The 21,008-nt window shown below is 43.9% G+C and overlaps 1 protein-coding gene across 1 annotated transcript in view; it reads right to left on the reverse strand.

Annotated features, from left to right (window-relative positions):
* LOC140722216 (uncharacterized) overlaps positions 1 to 21,008 on the reverse strand; it is a 140,737-nt gene that overhangs the window by 29,873 nt on the left and 89,856 nt on the right. The window contains exons 16-18 of the mRNA XM_073037009.1: positions 7,577 to 7,810; positions 5,462 to 5,484; positions 5,256 to 5,374 (exon numbers count right to left, since the gene is read on the reverse strand). Coding sequence (XP_072893110.1) covers positions 5,256 to 5,374; positions 5,462 to 5,484; positions 7,577 to 7,810 — 376 coding nt within the window. The remainder of the gene's footprint in view (positions 1 to 5,255; positions 5,375 to 5,461; positions 5,485 to 7,576; positions 7,811 to 21,008) is intronic.

Consider the following 21,008-nt stretch of genomic DNA (forward strand, 5'->3'; position numbering starts at 1 on the left):
ATCCTGAGTGACCCCTGACCCTCAACTCCTCACACAGGGGAAACATCCTCCCTGCATCCCGTCTGTTGAGCCTGGGAAGAATTTTGTGATTCTCTGAGATCTCCTCTCATTCTTCTAAACAGAGAACATAGAACAGTACAGCACAGGAACAGGCCCTTCATTCAATGTGACAGTGACTGATCGATACCGGCATCAATTCCTCTTCTGTACCAGTTCCCCAAAACCTCAATTTCTCCATCTTTCAAAATTTTATCTAACTCCACCTTAAACATATCCAATAATCAGGCCTCGCACAATCTTCTGGAGGAACTGAGTGTGTTAAGCAGTACCTGTGAGAGGAAAGGGATGGTCAACATTTCGGGTTGAAACCCTACATCAGGACTGAGAGTGGAGAAGGGAGATGGCCATTATACAGAGGAGAACGGGAGTGATGAGATAGGAGTCTGAGGTGACTGTGGACTGAGGAGGGGTGAAAAATGGTCGGCAGGTTGTTCCAGGCAGGGGAGGGAGGGCTGGGGGTGTGGGCTGGGGTTGGGTGACAGTGCTGAAGTCAGACGCAGAGGATAAATTGAGAGGGCGATGGAACAAGGAGGATGTGTGAAGGAATCTAATCAGTAAAGGAGACGATAATGGGGACCATTAGGAGAGAGATGAATGGCAGATGGAACCAGAACCAGATGGGGAGGGGTGAGAAGTGTGCTGGTGAACCGTTAATGCAGTTCCTCACAAGCCCACCTCCACCACCCCATCATGCACATTCCACTCTCAGTCCTGATGCAGGGAGTCCCCCCCATTCAGGATCAATGTGATCATTGATATCCGGAGTCACAGGAAATGACAGAGGCCATTTATGTATTTCCCATGGAAACAAGTCTGGGAGATGGGAAATTAAGGCAAATGAGTCATTACGTCTTGGAACGTATCCATATTACAAAGGAGGATTGTAGATTGGATTCACAATTGCCTTGGCCACAGAAGACAGAGGGCTGTGGTGGAGGAGTGTTACTCTGTCTGGACGTCTGTGATGAATAGTATGGCACAGAGTTCAATGCTGGTCACTCTGTTGTTGAGTACCATACTGTATGTGGGCTACAAGATAAAAAAAATGTGCTGGAAATCCAAGCGAGAGAAACAAAATGCTGGAGGAGCTCAGCAGGCCAAGCAGCATCTAAAGAGTACAGTCAACGTTTCAAGCCGAGACCGTTCATCATCACTGGAAAGAAAGGATTGGAAGTTAGAACAAGGAGATGGTGAGAAGGGAGCAAGAAGTGCAAGGTAGCAGGTGATCGGTGAAACTGGGAGAGGGGAAGTGTGAAGTAAAGAGCTGAGGAGTCGATTGGTGAAAGAGGTAAAGGCTGGAGAAGGGGGAATCTGATAGGAGGGGGCAGAAGGCCATGGAAGAAAGGGAATGTGGGAGGAGCACCAGAGCGAGGTGATGAGCAGGTAAGGAGATAAGCAGAGAGGGGGAAATGGGACTAGGAATGGTGATGGAGAGGGGGGCATTACCAGAAGTTCAAGAAACCGATGTTCATGCCATCAGGTTAGATGCTACCCGAACAGAATATAAGGTGTTGCTCCTCCTGCCAGAGTGTGGTCTCATCACGGCAGTAGAGAAGGCCATGGACTGAGAATGGGAAGTAGAATTGAAATGGGTGGATACCACGAGATCCCACATTTTTCTGGTAAGTGCTTGGCGAAGCAGACTCCCAATCTACAGGAGGCCACCAGGGTGACCCCAACAGACTCACAGGTGAAGTGTCGCCTCATCTGGAAGGATCTCTGGGGAAAGTTGGTGGGAGGGGGGGGGGAGGAGGAAGACATGTTTCCTGGTGGGATACCTTTGAAGATGGTGGAAGTTGTGGAGAGTTATGTGCTGGATGTGGAGACTGGTGGGGTGGTTGGTAAGGGCAAGAGGAAGCCTATCCCTGGTGAGTAGGCGGGAGAATGGGGTGACGGCAGACATGCGAGAAACGGAAGAGATCAGTTTGAAGGCAGCATGGATGGGGGAGGAAGGGCAGTGATTTCTGTGAAGGAGGAGGACACCTCCTTTGTTTTGGAATGAGAACCCTCATCCTTAGAGCAGATGTGGTGGAGACAGAGGAACTGAGAGTGACTGTGTGCAGGTAGCTCTGACCCAGAGAGTTTATAAAAGATATCAGTAGATAAACTGTCTCTAGAGACAGAGACAGAGACTGAGAAAGGGGAGAGGGCTGTCAGAAGTGGACCAGGTAAATTTGACGCCAGGGTAGAAGTTGGAGGCAAAGCTGATGAAGTTGACGAGCTCAGTGTGGCTGCAGGAAGCAGCACCAATACAGTCGTCGATGTAGCGTAGGAAAAGTTGGGGAGTGACACCAGTGTAGGCTTGTGACTGTTCCACGTAGCTGACAAACAGGCAGGCATAGCTGGGACCCAACCAAGTGCCCATGTCTACCTTTTGCTTGAAGGAAGTGGGAGGAGCCAAAGGAGAAATGATTGTGAGTGAGGACAAGTTCCACCAGTCAATGAAGAGTGGTGGTGGAGGAGAACTGGTTGGGTCTGTTATCTAGAAAGAAGCAAACAGCTTTAAGGCCCTCCTGATAGGGTTAGAGGTGTATAGGGACTGGATGATCAGGGCCAGGTGGGTGGGAGTAAGATGCAGTCTCCGTAGACCCAAGAGCTGACGGTGGGACCTGAGATACACGGGATTGCAGAGTGGTGGTGGGGAAAGGGGAGACTGAGGTTCCAACGCAATGTGTAAAGTCCTGGCCTGGCGGTGTTGTCAGTCCAGGCAGTTGGAACCCGCATTGACGGCGGTGGAGTCTGGGTTCTGAATCTGCTCAAGATTATTAGAACTGTTGAGGTCGGCAGTAGGGATTGCTGTCTAGGGAGATACATGGCTTCCAGCTCTGGAAACAGCAGGTTCTGTGGTCTGTATGTGGACAATCTTCCGATCCTTGCCCCTACATATATGTGGGCTGTACACTTGCAAAGATATAAATTTGGTGGAGTTCTGGATAGCAGGAATGTTGTTGAAGGATACAGTACAATATAGAACAGTTGGAGATCTGGATGGAGACACAGCTGATGGAGTTTAACCTGGACAAGTGAGAGAGGGTACATTTTGGAAAGTAAAATATGAGCAGATTACAAGTAAATTATAGAGCGGATGAGAGGACCCCAGGAGCATTGATGACAGAGGGATATCAGGGTCCAAGAGCACAGCTCCCTCAAGTGGCAACACAAGTGTAGAGCGTGATCAGGCTTGTTTTGTGGTATTGAATTTGGAAGTTGGCAAGTCCTGTTGCAGTTGTTTGAAACTTTGGTAAGGTCTCATTTGAAGTGTTGTGGAGACCACAAGAGACTACAGATGCAGTGCTCTGATGCAGGGTCTCCACCTGAAACTGTCTCTGCAGATGCTATCTGACCTGCTGAGTTCCTCCAGCAGCTTGTTTTTGAATTTGGAGTAAAAATAGTAACAATATAAAATATACATTGTCCCACTGGTAATATCTGCAACTGGTATCATCCCAAAGTCACCACACAATTAGGCCTACATTAAACAATTAGGCCTACACAGCAATATTTATGTTGATCTCCAGAAAGCGACATTACTAAACCAAACTAGAATAGTCTGAAAGTTACTAGCAATTGCTAAGTTGGCTATTCCCGTACCTCTGAGAAAGAACTAAAAATACAATGATAAGAATAATAATAGGAAGAATTTATTTATGGAGCAATTTTCATACAAATGATGTAACTCAAAGTGCTTTACAATGGAATAAAGTGCAAACCTGAAACATGTTAGTTAACCACCAAATAAATAGGACTATCAAGAAAATGGATACAACAGCAATGTTTAAGAGCCATTTCGACAGACACAGGAACAGGCAGGGAATGGAGGGATATAGAATGTGGCCAGACAGGTGGGATTAGTTTAATTTAGTTTCACAGTCGGCACAGACACAGTGGGGAATGGTTTGAAATGAATAGTTGCCATCTGAAGATCATAGAAAAGAGGAAGTGCTGGTGAAATCTTGAGCGAGGTCAATTCAATGCTGGTTGGTGTGTCGGCTCAGACTGACGATGTTTCAATGTGGTGGTTTGGTAATAACAGTGAGCACATGAGACCAGCAGGGGGCAGACCTGAGTCTGCAGTCACGAACAGGGTAAGCGGTAAAGGAGGGACTCGTGTATCTTTCTGAAAATACTGGTCACCACACTGATAAAAACTTTGTTTTATTTTATTTAGTGATACAGTGTGGAACAGCCCCTTCTGGCCCAACCAGCCTCTTTTAACACTAACCTAATCACAGGACAATTTACAATGACCAATTAATCTACCAACTGCTACATCTCTGGACAAACTCATGCAGTCAAGGGAGAATGTACAAACTCCTTACAGATGGCGTCAGAATTAAACTCTGAGTTCTGACACCCCGAGATGGGACAGCTTCACAACAAGCGCTACGCTACTATGCTTGCCCTTTATTCCCTCTAATGTCAGTAAATGAATACTAATTCTCCCGCTTATGTGATTCACACTCATATCCTATTGGGTTTGTACAGTCTGGATGGGACCAGGGTGCAGTGTTTAATCTAACAGTCCCGTGTATTGGTTGTATTGTGCCCCTGTGTCGATGTGTTCAGGGGCATTTACTCTACACGCTGCATCCGCAAAGCAAACAGCATTATGAAGGACCCCACGCACCCCTCATACAATCTCTTCTCCCTCCTGCCATCTGGGAAAAGGCACCGAAGCATTCGGGCTCTCACGACCAGACTATGTAACAGTTTCTTCCCCCAAGCTATCAGACTCCTCAATACCCAGTGTCTGGACTGACACCAACTTACTGCCCTCTACTGTGCCTATTGTCTTGTTTATTATTTATTGTAATGCCTGCACTGTTTTTGTGCATTTTATGCAGTCCTGGGTAGGTCTGTAGTCTAGTGTAGTTTTTTTCTGTGTTGTTTTTTACGTAGTTCAGTGTAGTTTTTGTACCGTTTCATGTAGCACCATGGTCCTGATAAAACATTGTCTCGTTTTTACTGTGTACTGTACCAACAGATATGGTTGAAATGACAATAAAAAGTGACTTGACTTGACTTGACTTGGATCTGACATCTCCAGCTGACCATCTGACAGTGACATTTCCCAGGATTGATACTGGAATAAAACTACAGTTCCCCTTCAGCTCATTATAACAACCAATCTTTGTTTCTAATTTTAATTAATTGTGTCCCATAAACAAGGAAAAATAAATCAGTGTAAGTTTTACCTCGATTAATGGAATCAAGTGTTTCTCTCAACGTTGTGGTCAACAAATAGGGATGATCAAATTTTTCAACTGGCAGGGCACCGTCTGTCACTGACAATAGTTCATGATCATCACTAATTCTGCAAATATAAAATTGTTGATTATAAACTGAAATGTTGAACTATTTTACAAATCCATACAGAGATTCAGTAAAGAACATATCCTACCTCCTCTTCCGACGAGCTGCCTCCTGAAATAAATAAAACACAAATCTGAATAGACTGAGACTTACTGTACACATCTGGAATTTCATCCAAATAATTACATGGTGTTGAAAATTCCCACTCCTACAGTCCTCCATAAATAATACAGAACCACAGGGTAAATTGGAAGGAATATTTCTGAAAATTAGACCATAACTGAGAGGATGAAACTTACAGGACAGACAGGACAGGTTGTGCATTTTTATCTGGATATGATGTCAGGGAGGGCCAGTTGGAGGAATTTAAGATTCTGAATGGATTTGATGGCGTGGAAGTGGAGAAAATATTGCTGCTTGTGTGGAGACCAAAAGTCAAAGATAAAACATCAGTTGGTCGTTAATAAATGCCACAAGAAATGTAGTGAAGAGAATGTGGAACTCACTGCTACAGGAGTGGCTGAAGTGGAACAGCAGAGATTGAATGTAATGGGGAAGCTGGATAAACACATGAGGGACCATGGAGTTGGGGACACTGTTACTGGGTGTGGTGAGTAGGTGGGAGGAGGCTTGTGCACCAGGGAAACTGATAGGAGAGAATGGACTGAATGGTCAGCCAATGATGGGGAATGGGATTTAATCCCGTGTAATCCTATACCTGAATAAACAAAGAAACAGAAACAAGTGAAAATCTGCAGATGCTGAAAATCCGAGCAACACACACAAAATGCTGGAGGAACTCAGCAGGCCAGGGAGCATTTATGGAAAAAAGCAGAGTCAATGTTTCAGGCCAAAACCCTTCGGCAGGACTGAAGGTTTTCGGGCCAAAACATTAGATGCTGCCTGGCCTGCTGATTTCCTCCAGAATTTTGTGTGTGATACAAAGAAACAGCGTAGGTTGCCCTTAAACTGCTAATCAAAGGGTGAGTGGATTTACCTGTCGATGGGTCACATTCTCAGACATCCCACCTCTCCCGGAAGTTCCAGGAGTCTTCCACATATTGATAGCGGTTCCCTGATGCCCGCAAATTATACACAATATCCTGGAAATCAATTTTTTTTGGGGGGGAGAGAAGAGAGAGAGAGAGAGAGAAGGGGAGAAAGAGAGAGGGGGAGAGAGAGGGAGAGAGAGAGAGAGAAAAAAAGAATCCTGATTGCTCTCTCTTTGTGCTAAGTAGACCTATCAGTTTTCTCTGTGGGCTGTCGACCTCTCTCTCTCTTTCATTGTCCATCAGTTCAGTTTCGTGTCCTGCAGCACCATGGCAGAGTGTTCCAAAAAAAGAAAATATAAAATGTACCTAACCCCAGACTGCACTAAAGTGTACCCCTGCCTAATAGGGGCAAAAATAATGACAGTGTTGCTCGCTGCACTGTTTGCAACAGTGACTTTTCTATTGCCCCTGGTGGGTTAAATGACTGTAAAAGACATGTTGAGGTGAATTTAACAAGTGTCATTCGTTCATTAGCATAGTTAACATTATTTAAACTAGCTGGCTAGCTGCTCAGGAGCTACTCCATTGATGTCCTACATGATGAGGCCAAACTCCCTGTAGACTTGATTAAAGTTGTAGTAGAATAAAAAAAACTATGATAATATAAGTACATTTTTTAATGTCACATTTTCTGCATTAGACAATATAATAAGGATACACCTGTATACATACACCCTTGGTGGTCGACGGGTGGGGGGGGGGGAGAGCAGATATGGGGTTGCGGGGAGCTGGGGTGGTGGTGCTACCTCACTGAAATGAGTTTTTGCAGAGTGGGATGTCTGTCTTCTGGATTTGGTCCTTTACTCTCACTGATTGACAGAAAGACCCTCACCAACAGCACCAAACACACTCACAGTGTGACTGGAACTGGATTTTAATGTGAGTTTCAGGGATGTTTGATATAGGGATCAAGGAAACAATCACCAGTTCAGTGTTATGTTCAGAGTAACTCATTCACAAGAAGATTACAAACTGTCCTCTGATGTACAGACACTGTGATGTCCAGTTTTGGAGACAACAGTCTTGAACTTCGAAACATATGTCTGCCTTATATCTGTTTACAACCATTTCTAAATGTCACAGTTACCTCAAACATATTGATCCCAATTTTGTCTGCTTTTATAAAAACAAATTGAAATATAAACTCTCACCTTGAGAAATATCACACTCTCTTTTTGATCCATCTGTTCCTGTAACCTTGAGATTTCATCCTGAATAGAATTTAAATTCTCTTGTATCTTTCGAAGATTTCTATCCATTGGATTTAGAATCCTCTCCTCTTCTTCCCTGAGATCTCTAAGTTTGTGCTGCCCTTCCTTGGTGAGAATCTGTTGCAGTTCAACCGTCTGCAATTTGACGTGGGATTGAAGGATGTGTGACTGTTCCTGTCCGATGAAAGGTGAAGATTAATTTACTATATTGCTCTGTTGTATTTTCCTCTGACATGGAAGGTGTCGGTTCAGCCTATCAAATCTATATTGTTCCTCAGAGCAATCACATCAATCCCATTTCATGTTTTCCTGAATGCTGTTCCTCACATGCCCATTTTCCACCTGATTCACATACCCCATCTCAAAGTCAAAATTCAATGTAAATTTATTATCGAAGTACATATACTGTATGTCACCATGTACAACCCTGAGGTTCCCTTTCTTGCAGGTAATCACAGTAAATGCAAGAAACACAGTAGAATCATTGAAAGACGGCACCCAACAGGACAGACAACAGCCAATATGCAAAGAAAAATAAACAAACAGTACAAATACAAAAAGAGAGGAAAAAATAATCATAATAATAAGTAAGCAATGAATATGGAGAACATGAGATGAAGTGGGAACAGTTCAGTATAGGGCAACTGAAGTTATCCTCTTTGGTCAAAGAGCCTGATGGTTGAGGGGTAATAACTGTTCCTGAACCTGGTGGTGAGGGTCCTGAAGTTTCTGTACCTTGTTCCTGATGGCAACAGCATGGCCTGGATGGCTGGGGTCCCTGATGATGGATGCTGCTGCCCTGTGACAGCGTTACATGTTGATGTGCTGGTGTGGGAGGCTTTACCAGTGATGGACTGGATGGTATCCATTACTTTATCATAGCTTTTCCACACAAGCACTGGTGTTTCCATACCAGGCTGTGATGCATCTCGTCAATATAATCTCCACTACACATCTAGAGAAGTTTGTCAAAATTTTAGATGTTGTGCTGAATTTTCACAAACTTCTCAGCAAGCAGAGGTGCTACATACTTTCTTCACAAAGGCATTTAAGTGCTGGGCCCAGGACAGATCTTCTGAAATAATAACACCTTGGAATTTTATATTACTGATGCTCTCCAGCTCTGATACACCAGTGAGGACTGGCTCATGGACCTCCATTTGCATCCTCCTGGTCAATATTCACCTCCTTTGTCTTGCTGATATTGAGGGAGAGGTTGTTGCTGTGGCACCACTCAACCATATTTTCCATCTCCCTCCTATTTCCTGATTCGCCACGACCCTTGATTTGGTCAATGACAGTGATATCAGAAACTGAACTATAGCATTGGAGTTGTGCTTAGACTCCCAGTCATAAGTACAATGTGAGTAGAGCAGGGGGTGAAGCACACAGCCTGTGGGGCTCCTGCGCTGAGTGAAACTGTGGAGATTTTTATGCCAATCTGAACTGACTGAGGTCTGAAAATTGAGGATTCAGTCAGACGATGACGTATTGAGGCCTAGTACTGGAAGCTTATTGATTAATTTTGAGGGGGCAATAGTTTTGAATGCTGCACTGTAGTCAGTGAATTGCATCCTGATGTATGCACCTTAATTGTCGAGCTGTTCCAGGGTTGAGTGAAGAGCCAGTGAAATGGCATCTGCTGTTGACCTGTTGTGACGGTAGGCAAATTGAAGTAGATCCAAATTGCTTCTCAAGCAGGAGTGAATATGTTTCACCAGCAACCTCTCAAAGCACTTTATCTCAGTGGATGTAAGTGCCATTGAGTGATAGTCACTGAGGCAGGTTTCCTGTTCTTCTTCGTTACTGGCCAAGCCGGCTTGAAGCAAATGGATACAACAGACTGCTGAAGTGAGGGGTTAAAGATATTGGTGAACACTCCAGTCAGTTGATTAGCACAGGTCCTTAGGATTCAGCCAGGTACACCACCCAGGCCAGATGCTTTCCGTGGGTTGACCCTCTGGAAGGATACTCTCATGTAAGCCTCAGAGACTGAAATGGCAGGATCATCAGGGGCTGTGGGAGCTCATGAAGATACTTTCACATTTTGATGGTCAAAATAAGCATGAAAAGCATTGAGCTCATCTTGGAGTGAATTTTTGTTGTCATGTATGTATTTTGGTATCACTTTATAACCATATAACCATATAACAATTACAGCACAGAAACAGGCCATCTCGGCCCTTCTAGTCCGTGCTGAACGCTTACTCTCACCTAGTCCCACTGGCCCGCACTCAGCCCATAACCCTCCATTCCTTTCCTGTCCATATACCTATCCAATTTTACTTTTGAAGACAATACTGAACCTGCCTCTACCACTTCTACTGGAAGCTCATTCCACACAACTACCACGCTCTGAGTAAAGAAATTCCCCCTTGTGTTACCCTTAAAATTTTGCCCCCTAACTCTCAACTCATGTCCTCTTGTTTGAATCTCCCCTATTCTCAATAGAAAAAGCCTATCAACGTCAACTCTATCTATCCCCCTCATAATTTTAAATATCAAGTCCCCCCTCAACCTTCTATGCTCCAAAGAATAAAGACCTAACTTGTTCAACCTTTCCCTGTAATTTAGGTGCTGAATCCCAGGTAACATTCTAGTAAATCTTACATAAGAACATAAGAACATAAGAGATAGGAGCAGGAGTAGGCCAATCGGCCCCTCAAGCCTGCTCCGCCATTCAACAAGATCATGGCTGATCCAATCTTAACTCTAGTTTTCACCGAATCCCACAAGGCAACAGTGCCAACCAACAGGGCACCGTGCCGCCCATTTTATTTTATTATTTATCCCGCCCAAACCCATGTGATCGCCCGGGGGGACAAAACCGAGTTGCCAATTGAGGAAAAAAAATCTGGAAAATTCCTCTCCGACCCATCCAGGCTATCGAAAACTGGTCCAGGAGATCACATGGCTGATCTAAACCTAGCCTCATGTCCACTTACCTGCTCGCTCACCGTATCCCCTAATGCCATTTTTATCCAGGAAAATGTCTATCTCCATTTTGAATTTATTGAGTGTAGTAGCTTCCACAGCTCTCTGGGACAGTAAATTCCACAGCCCCACTACCCTCTGAGTGAAGAAATTTCTCCGCATCTCAGTCCTGGAATGGCATCCCCTTATTTTAAGACTATGTCCCCTAGTCCTAGTTTCACCCATCATTGGGAACATTCTCCCCGCATCCACCCGATCAAGCCCCTTCACAATCTTATATGTTTCAATAAGATCGCCTCTCATTCTTCGGAACTCCAATGAGTACAGTCCCAATCTACTCAACCTCTCATCATACGTCAACCCACCCATCCCCGGAATTAACCTAGTGAACCTTCTCTGCACTGCCTCGAGAGCCAGTATGTCCTTTCTTAAATATGGACACCAGAACTGCACTCAGTACTCCAGGTGTGGTCTCACCAATACCCGGTACAACTGCAGTAAGACCTCCCTGTTCTTATACTCCATCCCCCTAGCAATAAAAGCCAGCATTCCATTGGCCTTCTTGACCACCTGCTGCACTTGCATGCTAACTTTTTGTGTTTCCTGCACCAGGACCCCCAGATCCCTTTGCACAGAAGCATTTTCCAGTTTCTCTCCATTTAGATAATAACTTGCTCTATTATTTTTCCTGCCAAAGTGCAAGACCTCACACTTGTCAGTATTATATTTCATCTGCCAAATGTCTGCCCAATCACTCAGCCTATCTATGTCCCCCTGCAGGGTTTCAATGTCCTCCGCACTCATTACACTCCCTCCCATCTTTGTGTCATCAGCAAACTTCGATACATTGCACTTAGTCCCTTTATCCAAATCATTAATATAGATTGTAAAGAGTTGGGGTCCCAACACCGACCCCTGCAGAACACCACTAGTCACCAACTGCCAGTCTGAGAATAAACCATTTATCCCAACTCTCTGTTTTCTGTTAGAAAGTCAATCCTCCACCCATGCCAGAATATTATCCCCAATCCCATGATTTTTTACTTTAAGTAATAATCTTTGGTGTGGCACCTTGTCAAATGCCTTTTGGAAGTCCAAATACACCACATCCACTGGTTCCCCTTTATCTACCCTATATGTTATGTCCTCAAAGAACACCAACAAATTTGTCAAACATGACTTCCCTTTTGTAAAGCCATGCTGACTTTGTCCTATTAAGCTATGTTTATCCAAATGCCCTGTTACTGTTTCCTTAATTATCGATTCCAACAGTTTGCCAACCACAGATGTTAGGCTAACTGGCCTATAATTCCCAGCCTACTGTCTATTGCCCTTTTTAAATAAAGGAGTTACATTAGCATTTTTCCAATCTTCCGGGACCATTGCCGAGTCCAGCAAGTTTTGAAAAATTATCACTAATGCATCCACAATCCCGACCGCCACTTCCCTTAAGACCCTAGGATGCAAGCCATCCGGTCCAGGGGATTTATCCACCTTCAGTCCCATTAATTTATCAAGTACCATTTCCTTGGTGATTTGAATTGTAGTTAGCTTCTCTCCCCCTACAGCTCCCTGTTTATCCAGTGTAGGGATATTTTGAGTGTCCTCTACTGTAAAAACTGATACAAAATATTTGTTCAGCGTTTCCGCCATCTCCATGTCCCCTACCATTAATTTCCCGGTCTCAACTTCTAGGGGACCAACATTTACTTTAGCCACCCTTTTTCTTTTTATGTAACTATAAAAACTCTTACTATCTGCTTTTATGTTTTTCGCCAATTTACTTTCATAATCTATCTTCCCCTTCTTAATCAATCTTTTTGTTATTTGCTGCTGATCTTTAAAAGCTTCTCGATCTTCAATCTTCCCACTAGATTTAGCTACCTTATATAACTTTCTTTTTAGTCGTATACTTTGCTTTATTTCTTTACTTAGCCACGGATAACTATTTTTTCTTTTACACCCTTTTTTCTTCAGTGGAATATATTTTTCTTGATAGTTGTAAAATAACTCCTTAAATATACACCACTGATCAAGTACCGATCTACCCTTTAATCTATTTTCCCAATCCATCTTAAGCAATTCCGCTCTCATACCATCATAGTCTCCTTTATTTAAGCTCAGTACGCTTGTTTGAGATCCAACCCTTTCATCCTCTAATTGAATATGGAATTCGACCATGTTATGGTCACTCATTCCAAGGGGATCCTTTACTAGGACATTTTTTATTAGTCCTGTCTCATTACACAGGACCAGATCTAAGACTGCTTGCCCCCTTGTCGGCTCAGTAACGTATTGTTCAAGGAACCCATCCCGAATACACTCAATAAACTCTTCTTCAAGGCTGCCGTGTCCGACTTGATTAGTCCAGTCAATATGAAAGTTAAAATCCCCCATAATTATAGCTGTTCCCTTATTACAAGCCCCAACTATTTCCTGATTTATGCTCCGACCAACTGAGTTACAGCTGTTTGGAGGCCTATAGACTACTCCCACCACTGCTTTTTTCCCTTTACTATTTCTTATTTCTACCCAAATTTGTTTCATTATCCTGATCCTTTGAGCCAATATCATTTCGCTTTATTGCAGTGATTTCTTGCTTTATTAACATAGCCACCCCACCTCCTTTTCCTTCTTGCCTGTCTGTCCTAATTGTCGAATACCCTTGTATGTTTAATTCCCAGTCCTGGTCACCCTGCAGCCATGTTTCCGTAATTGCCACAATATCATAACCATACATAATTATTTGTACTGTCAACTCATCAATTTTATTCCTAATACTACGTGCATTCAAATAAAGGACTTTCAAATATATTTGACACTTATTTCCTACCTTTTCCTTTTGTACAACTTTACGCTTATCTCCGTACATTCTTTCCCCTCCTGACACACTCTGTCTTTTTATTCCTCCACTTTTACCTACATCCATTACCTTCTCCATTGTCTTTTTAATTATTTGCTCTCTAGAATCCTCCCCCCCACTAGTTAGTTTAAAGACCTCTCTGCAGACCTAGTTATATGATTCGCCAAGACACTAACCCCAGCCCGGTTCAGGTGAAGCCCGTCCCTCCGGAACAGTTCTTTCCTGTCCCAGTACTGGTGCCAGTGTCCCAAGAAGCAAAACCCACTTCTCCCACACCAGTCTTTGAGCCACGCGTTTAACTCCCTAATTTTATTTAACCTAGCCAAATTTGCTCGTGGCTCAGGTAATAATCCAGAGATTATTACCCTTGAGGTTCTGTTTTTTAATTTGACCCCTAGCTGCTCATATTCCTGTAACAGAACCTTCTTCCTTGTCCTATCTATGTCATTAGTACCGACGTGTACTAAGACAACTGGATCCTCCCCCTCCCACTGCAAGTTTCTCTCCAGCCCAGAAGAGATGTTCTTAACCCTGGCACCAGGCAGGCAACATAGCCTTCGGGACTCTCGCTCTCGGTTGCAGAGAACCCTATCTATCCCCCTGATGATACTGTCCCCTATTACTACAACATTTCTATTGACTCCCCCCTCTGGAATGGCCCCCCACTCCACGGTGCTATGGGCAGGTTGCTCATCCTCCCCACAGTCCCCGCTCCTGCCCTCACAGGGAGTTAAAGCCTTGAATCTGTTGGACAAGAGCAAGGCCTGCATCTCCTCCAGCCCTACCTCCTGGATTCCCCTACTTGCCTCACTCATAGCCACACCATCCTGTGCTTGACTGCAATCTACATTAGTTAATCTATTAGATGTGGCTATCTCCTGGTACACAGAGACCAGGTAACTCTCCCCCTCCATGATGTGTCGCAGTGTCTGAAGCTCGGACTGCAGCTCATCAATATGAAGCTGGAGTTCCTCGAGCAACAAACACTTGCTGCAAATGTAGTCGCCGTGTCCCTCAATGGGGTCTACCGGTTCCCACATCTCGCAGCAGTAACACATCACCTGCTCCATGCTATATAGTTAATTTAATGTACTAGTATTAGTTATCTTCTCTGTACTCTCTCTATTTTGTTGACATCTTTCCTATAATTTGGTGACCAGAACTGTACACAACACTCCAAATTCAGCCTTACCAATGCCTTGTACAATTTTAACATTACATCCCAACTCCTATACTCAATGCTCTGATTTATAAAGGCCAGCATACCAAAAGCTTTCTTCACCACCCTATCCACTTGAAATTCCATCTTCAGGGAACTATGCACCATTATTTCTAGATCACTCTGTTCTACTGCATTCTTCAATGCCCTGCCATTTACCATGTATGTCCTATTTGGATTATTCCTACCAAAATATACCTCACACTTATCAGCATTAAACTCCATCTGCCTTCGTTCAGCCCACTCTACTAACTGGCCTAAATCTCTCTGCAAGCTTTGAAAACCTGCTTCATTATCCACAATGCCACCTACCTTAGTATCATCTGCATACTTACTAATCCAATTTACCTCCCCATCATCCAGATCATTAATGTATATTACAAACAACATTGGACCCAGTACAGATCCCTGAGGCACACCACTAGTCACCGGCCTCCAACCTGACAAACAGTTATCCGCCACTACTCTCTGGCATCTCCCATGCAGCCACTATTGAATCCATTTTACTACTTCAATATTAATACCTAACGATTGAACCTTCCTAACTAACCTTCCGTGCGGAACCTTGTCAAAGGCCTTACTGAAGTCCATATAGACAACATCCACTGCTTTACCCTCGTCAACTTTCCTCGTAACCTCTTCAAAAAATTCAGTAAGATTTGTCAGACATGACCTTCCATGCACAAATCCATGCTGACTGTTCCTAATCAGACCCTGTCTATCCAGATAATTATATATACCATCTCTAAGAATACTTTCCATTAATTTACCCACCACTGACGTCAAACTGACAGGCCTATAATTGCTAGTTTACTCTTAGAACCTTTTTTAAACAATGGAATCACATGAGCAATGCGCCAATCCTCCGGGACCATTCCCATTTCTAATGACATTTTAAATATTTCTGTCAGAGCCCCTGCTATTTCTATACTAACTTCCCTCAAGGTCCTAGGGAATATCCTGTCAGGACCCGGAGATTTATCCACTTTTATATTCCTTGAAAGCGCCAATACTTCCTCTTCTTTAATCATGATAGTTTCCATAACTACCCTACTTGTTTCCCTTACCTTACACAATTCAATATCCTTCTCCTTAGTGAATACCGAAGAAAAGAAATTGTTCAAAATCTCCCCCATCTCTTTCAGCTCCACACATAGCTGTCCACTCTGATTCTCTAAGGGACCAGTTTTATTCCTCACTAACCTTTTGCTATTAATATAACTGTAGAAACCCTTCAGATTTATTTTCACCTCACTTGCCAAAGCAACCTCGTATCTTTTTTAGCTTTTCTAATTTCTTTCTTAAGATTCTTCTTACATTCTTTATATTCCTCGAGCACCTCATTTACTCCATGCTGCCTATATTTATTGTAGATATCTCGCTTTTTCCTAATCAAGTTTCCAATATCCCTTGAAAACCATGGCTCTCCCAAATGTTTAACCTTTCCTTTCAACCTAACAGGAACATAAAGATTCAGTACCCTCAAAATTTCACCTTCAAATGACTTCCATTCCTCTATTACATCCTTCCCATAAAACAAATTGTCCCAATCCACTCCTTCTAAATCCTCTCGCATCTCCTCAAAGTTAGCCGTTCTCCAATCAAAAATCTCAACCTGGGTCCAGTCCTATCCTTCTCCATAATTATATTGAAACTAATGGCATTGTGATCACTGGACCTGAAGTGCTCCCCAACACATACCTCCATCACCTGACCTATTTCATTCTCTAACAGAAGATCCAACACTGCCCCTTCTCTGGTTGGTACCTCTATGTATTGCTGCAAAAAAACTATCCTGCACACATTTTACAAACTCCAAACCATCCATCCCTTTTACAGCATGGGATTCCCAGTCTATGAGTGGAAAATTAAAATCTCCCACAATCACAACCCTGTGCTTACTACAAATACCTGCTATCTCCTTACAAATTTGATCCTCCAATTCTCGCTCCCCATTAGGCGGTCTATAATACACCCCTATAAGTGTTACCACACCTTTCCCATTCTTCAATTCCCCCCCAAATAGTCTCCCTAGATGAGCCCTCTAATCTATCCTGCCAGAGCACCGCTGTAATATTTTCTCTGACAAGCAATGCAACACCTCCCCCTCTTGTCCCTCCGATTCTATCACACCTGAAGCAACAAAATCCAGGAATATTTAGTTGTCAATCACACCCCTCCTGCAACCATGTTTCACTAATAGCTACAACATCATATTTCCAGGTATCAACCCATGCTCTAAGCTCATCCTCCTTTCTTACAATGCTCCTAGCATTAAAATAAATGCATTTAAGAAATTCTCCACCTCTTCCTCTCTGTTTATCTCTAACAGTACAAAGAACTTTACTGTCTTCTTTTTCTTCCTTCTCCCATACATCTGTTCCTACACTCTGCTTCCCCTCCCCCCTCGTATCTAGTTTAAATCCACTGGAGCCTCTCTAGCAAACCTACCTGCAAGAATATTTGTCTCCCTCCAGTTCAGATGTAAACCGTCCTGCCAGAAAAGGTCCCACGTTCCCTGGAAAACTGCCCAATTATCTATAAATCTGAAGCCCTCCCTCCTGCACCATGTCTTCAGCTACGTGTGGATCTGCACTATCTTACTATTTCCAAACCCACCTGCACTTGGCACTGGAAGCAATCCTGAGATTGCTATCCTGGAGGGCCTGTCCTTTAACTTGGCACCTAGCTCCCTAAACTCACCTTTCAGGACCTCCTCAATCTTCCTACCCACATCATTGGTCCCTACATGGACCACGACAACTGGCTGTTCACCCTCCCTCTTGAGAATACTGAGAACTTGATCCAAGATATCGCAGACCCTGGCACCAGGGAGGCAACAGACCATCCGGGATTCTCGATCTCTTCCACAGAACCTCCTAACTGTCCCCCTAACTATCGAATCCCCTATCACTACTGCTCTCCTCTTTTCCCTCCTTCCCTTCTGAGCTGAGGGTCCAGTCTCGGTGCCAGAGACGCAACCACTGCAACTTGTCCCTGGTAGGTCGTCCACACCAACAGTATCCAAAACGGTATACTTATAGTTGATGGGAACGGCCACAGGGGTGCTCTGCTCTTCCTGTCTATTCCCCTTCCCTCTCCTGACAGTCACCCAACTACCTGTCTCCAGACTCCTAGGGGTGACTATCTCCCTGAAACTCCTGTCTATTTCTGCCTCCCGAATGATCCGAAGTTCATCCAGCTCCAGCTCCAGTTCCCTAACACGGTTTGTCAGGAGCTGCAGCTGGATGCACCTGTCGCAGGTGTAGTCATCAGGGATGGCTGTGCTTGCCCTGACTTCCCACATACTGCAAACGGAGCACTCAACTGACCTAACTGCCTCCATTACCTACTCCTAATCTAATTATATTAATTAAAGGAGCTTACCTGGTCTTACCTCACCTGGAGTGACGCTTGTACTCAGCCTTTGCTTGCTATTTAAATTCTCCCGCTGCCTCACGGGCCGACTTTCACGCGCTTGCGCAGTCATGCCCCATTCAAACCTCGCCTCTGCCTGTTCTTGCCAAAGCCTGATTGAGCCAAAGCAGTCCCACTCTGCCTCAGTCCACTCTGACAATGGCCGCTACGATGATCGCCGCTGTATATGGCGGTCTTTCTTTTAAACCTTTGGCGCGCTACATCACGCACCTGCGCAGTCTAGCTTCTTCGCCCCCATCAGTTAAAAAAAAACCAGCTTCTCTCTGAGCTTCTTTTACCTCTTCCCTCTCCACCTCTTGCTTCGATTTAAATCAAAGCAAAGATCAAATCAAATCTTACTTTGTAAGAGATGTCATCATTCAAGCCCTACCACAGCTAGCAAACATCCTTCAGTGATTCAAGTTTGGTCCAGAATTGCATTTTGCAAGTTTCTGGAGACTATACCTGGACCTCTTATATTTAACTTGGTTCCCCCACCTGAATACCACTGATCTGGTTCATCCAGAGTTGCTGGTTAGGGAAAATTCTGAATGATTTTGAGGGACAACTTGTTTACAACTGTTTTTATGAAGTCTGTAATAGCCATGATGCGTTCATTCAGATCCTTCCATGAGTCCCTGAACACGGCACAGCCTATTGACTCGAAGCAATTGTGTAGCCGCTCCTCAGCCTCCCGCAACTTCCTCTGTGTTGTCCTTATCTCTGGAGTCTTGCTCTTTAGCCTCTCCTGGACACATGTAAGAGGAGGACAGCTAAGTGATCAGATTTCCCGAAATGTGGTCTAGGCATGGAATGATAAGCTTTCCTAATCATAGTGTAACAATATTCAGGAGTGTTGGGACCTCTGGGGGTATAGGTAACACATTGATGATAATTAGGCAGAGTTTCCTCCAAACAAGCCTGAATGAAGTCCGCAACAATTATTTGAAATGCATCAGGATAGACTGTTTCCTGTTTGCTAATTGAGACACTCAATACATCGAGTGTTTTTAAAATATCTACTTTTGGTGGTATGTAAACTGCGGTCAGGATCAGAGAACTCTCTTGGTAAGTAGAACAGTCAGCACATAATCATCAGGAGTTCCAGCTCATGGGAACAAGAGTGTGACAAGCCTGCTGCATTGAACATCACAAAGAGTTTGTCATGAAAAACAGACACCCATCTTTTGCTTTGTCCAAATTAGCAGTCTGGTCCATGTAGTGAATCAAGATCTTACCAACACATCTGGTGTGTGTGGAGTGAGCCAAGTCTCCATGAAACACGGAACACAGCAATTCCTCATTTCCCTCTGATGCACCAATATGTCCTGAGATCCACAGTCTTGTTCTCCACTGACTACATATTTGCTGACAAGAGGCTGGCAGAGGGAGTTTCATTCCTCTGTGTTTAAGCCTGGATTGGGGTGTGCCTTTTCTCCATCTCTTCTAGCCATGGTGATGTACCTTCATCTATTTAAACGTGCAGTAATTGCATATTTGAGAGTTAAGTCCATGAGTCCTTCAGAGGATCATGAAATTGCTAATTCATTAAGACAGCTCAAAAGCACATCGCTTAAAATGGAAATTACAGGCTACAGTTTGCAGGACAGTAATACATAGAACATAGAAAACCTACAGCAAAATACTGGACCTTTGGCCCAAAATGCTGTGCCAAAAGTGTACTTACTTTAGAAATTACCTCGATTTCTAAGCTCCATCTACCTTTCCAGGAGTACCTTAAAAGACCCTACCATACCCATCTCCACCACCATCACCAGCAGTCCATTCCATGCACTCACCAATCTCGACGTAAAACAACTTACCCCGACATCTCCTCTGTACCTACATCCAAGCAATTTTTTGTGCCTTCTTGTGTTAGGCATTTCAGCCCTGGGAAAATCCCCCTGGCTATCCACATGATCAATGCCTCTCATCATCTTATACACCTCTATCAGGTCACCTCTCATCCCCTGTTGCTCCAAGGAGAAAAGGCCAAGTTCACTCAACTTATTCTCATAAGGCATGCTCCCCAATCCAGACCACACCCTTGTAAATCTCCTCTGCACCCTTTCTATAATTCCATATCTTACCTTCAGTGAGGTGACCAGAACTGAGCACAGTACTCCAAGTGGGGTCTGACCAGGGACCTATATAGCTGCAACATTACCTCTTAGCTCTTGAACTCAATCCCATGGTTGATGAAGCCAAATCACCATAAGCCTTCTTAACCACACAGTCAACCAGCACAGCAGTTTTTAATATCCTATAGATTTGGACCCCAAGATCGCTCTGATCCTCCACACTGCCATCAAAACTATATTCTGCCATCATATTTGATCTACCAAAATGAACCACCTCACACTAATCTGGGTTGAAGTCAGATTTCCTGGGCTATCTCTACTCCCTTTCTTGAATAAGGGAACAACACCTGCAATCCTCCAATCCTCTGGAACCTCTCCAGTCCCCACCAATGATGCAAAGATCATTGCCAGAGGCTCAGCAATCTTATCCCTCACCTCCCACAGTAGCCTGGGGTATATCTTGTCTGGTCGCAGTGACTTTTCCAACTTGATGTTTTCCAAATACTTCAGCACATCCTCTTTTTCTGCCGTACAGTTCCCTGAGAACATCTGCTCCCAAATTATGCTTCCAAGTTCCTGCCTGATAGCTTCATTTTTCCCCTACTCCAATTAAATACTTTCCTGACTTGTCTGTTCCTATCCCTCTCCAATTCTATGGTAAAGGAGATAGAATTGTGATGACTAGCTCTAAAATGCTCTCCCACTGAGATCTGACACCTGACCAGGTTCATGTCTTAATACCAGATCAAATACAACCTCTCCTCTTGTAGGCTTATGTATATGCAGGACTCTCAGTACCAGTAACTGTGGTGTTAACCGTTCAGGCTAACAAAATGGCTTCTCTGTATTGTTATAATG

Source organism: Hemitrygon akajei, chromosome 2 (assembly GCF_048418815.1).
Source record: "Hemitrygon akajei chromosome 2, sHemAka1.3, whole genome shotgun sequence".
NCBI lineage: Eukaryota > Metazoa > Chordata > Chondrichthyes > Myliobatiformes > Dasyatidae > Hemitrygon > Hemitrygon akajei.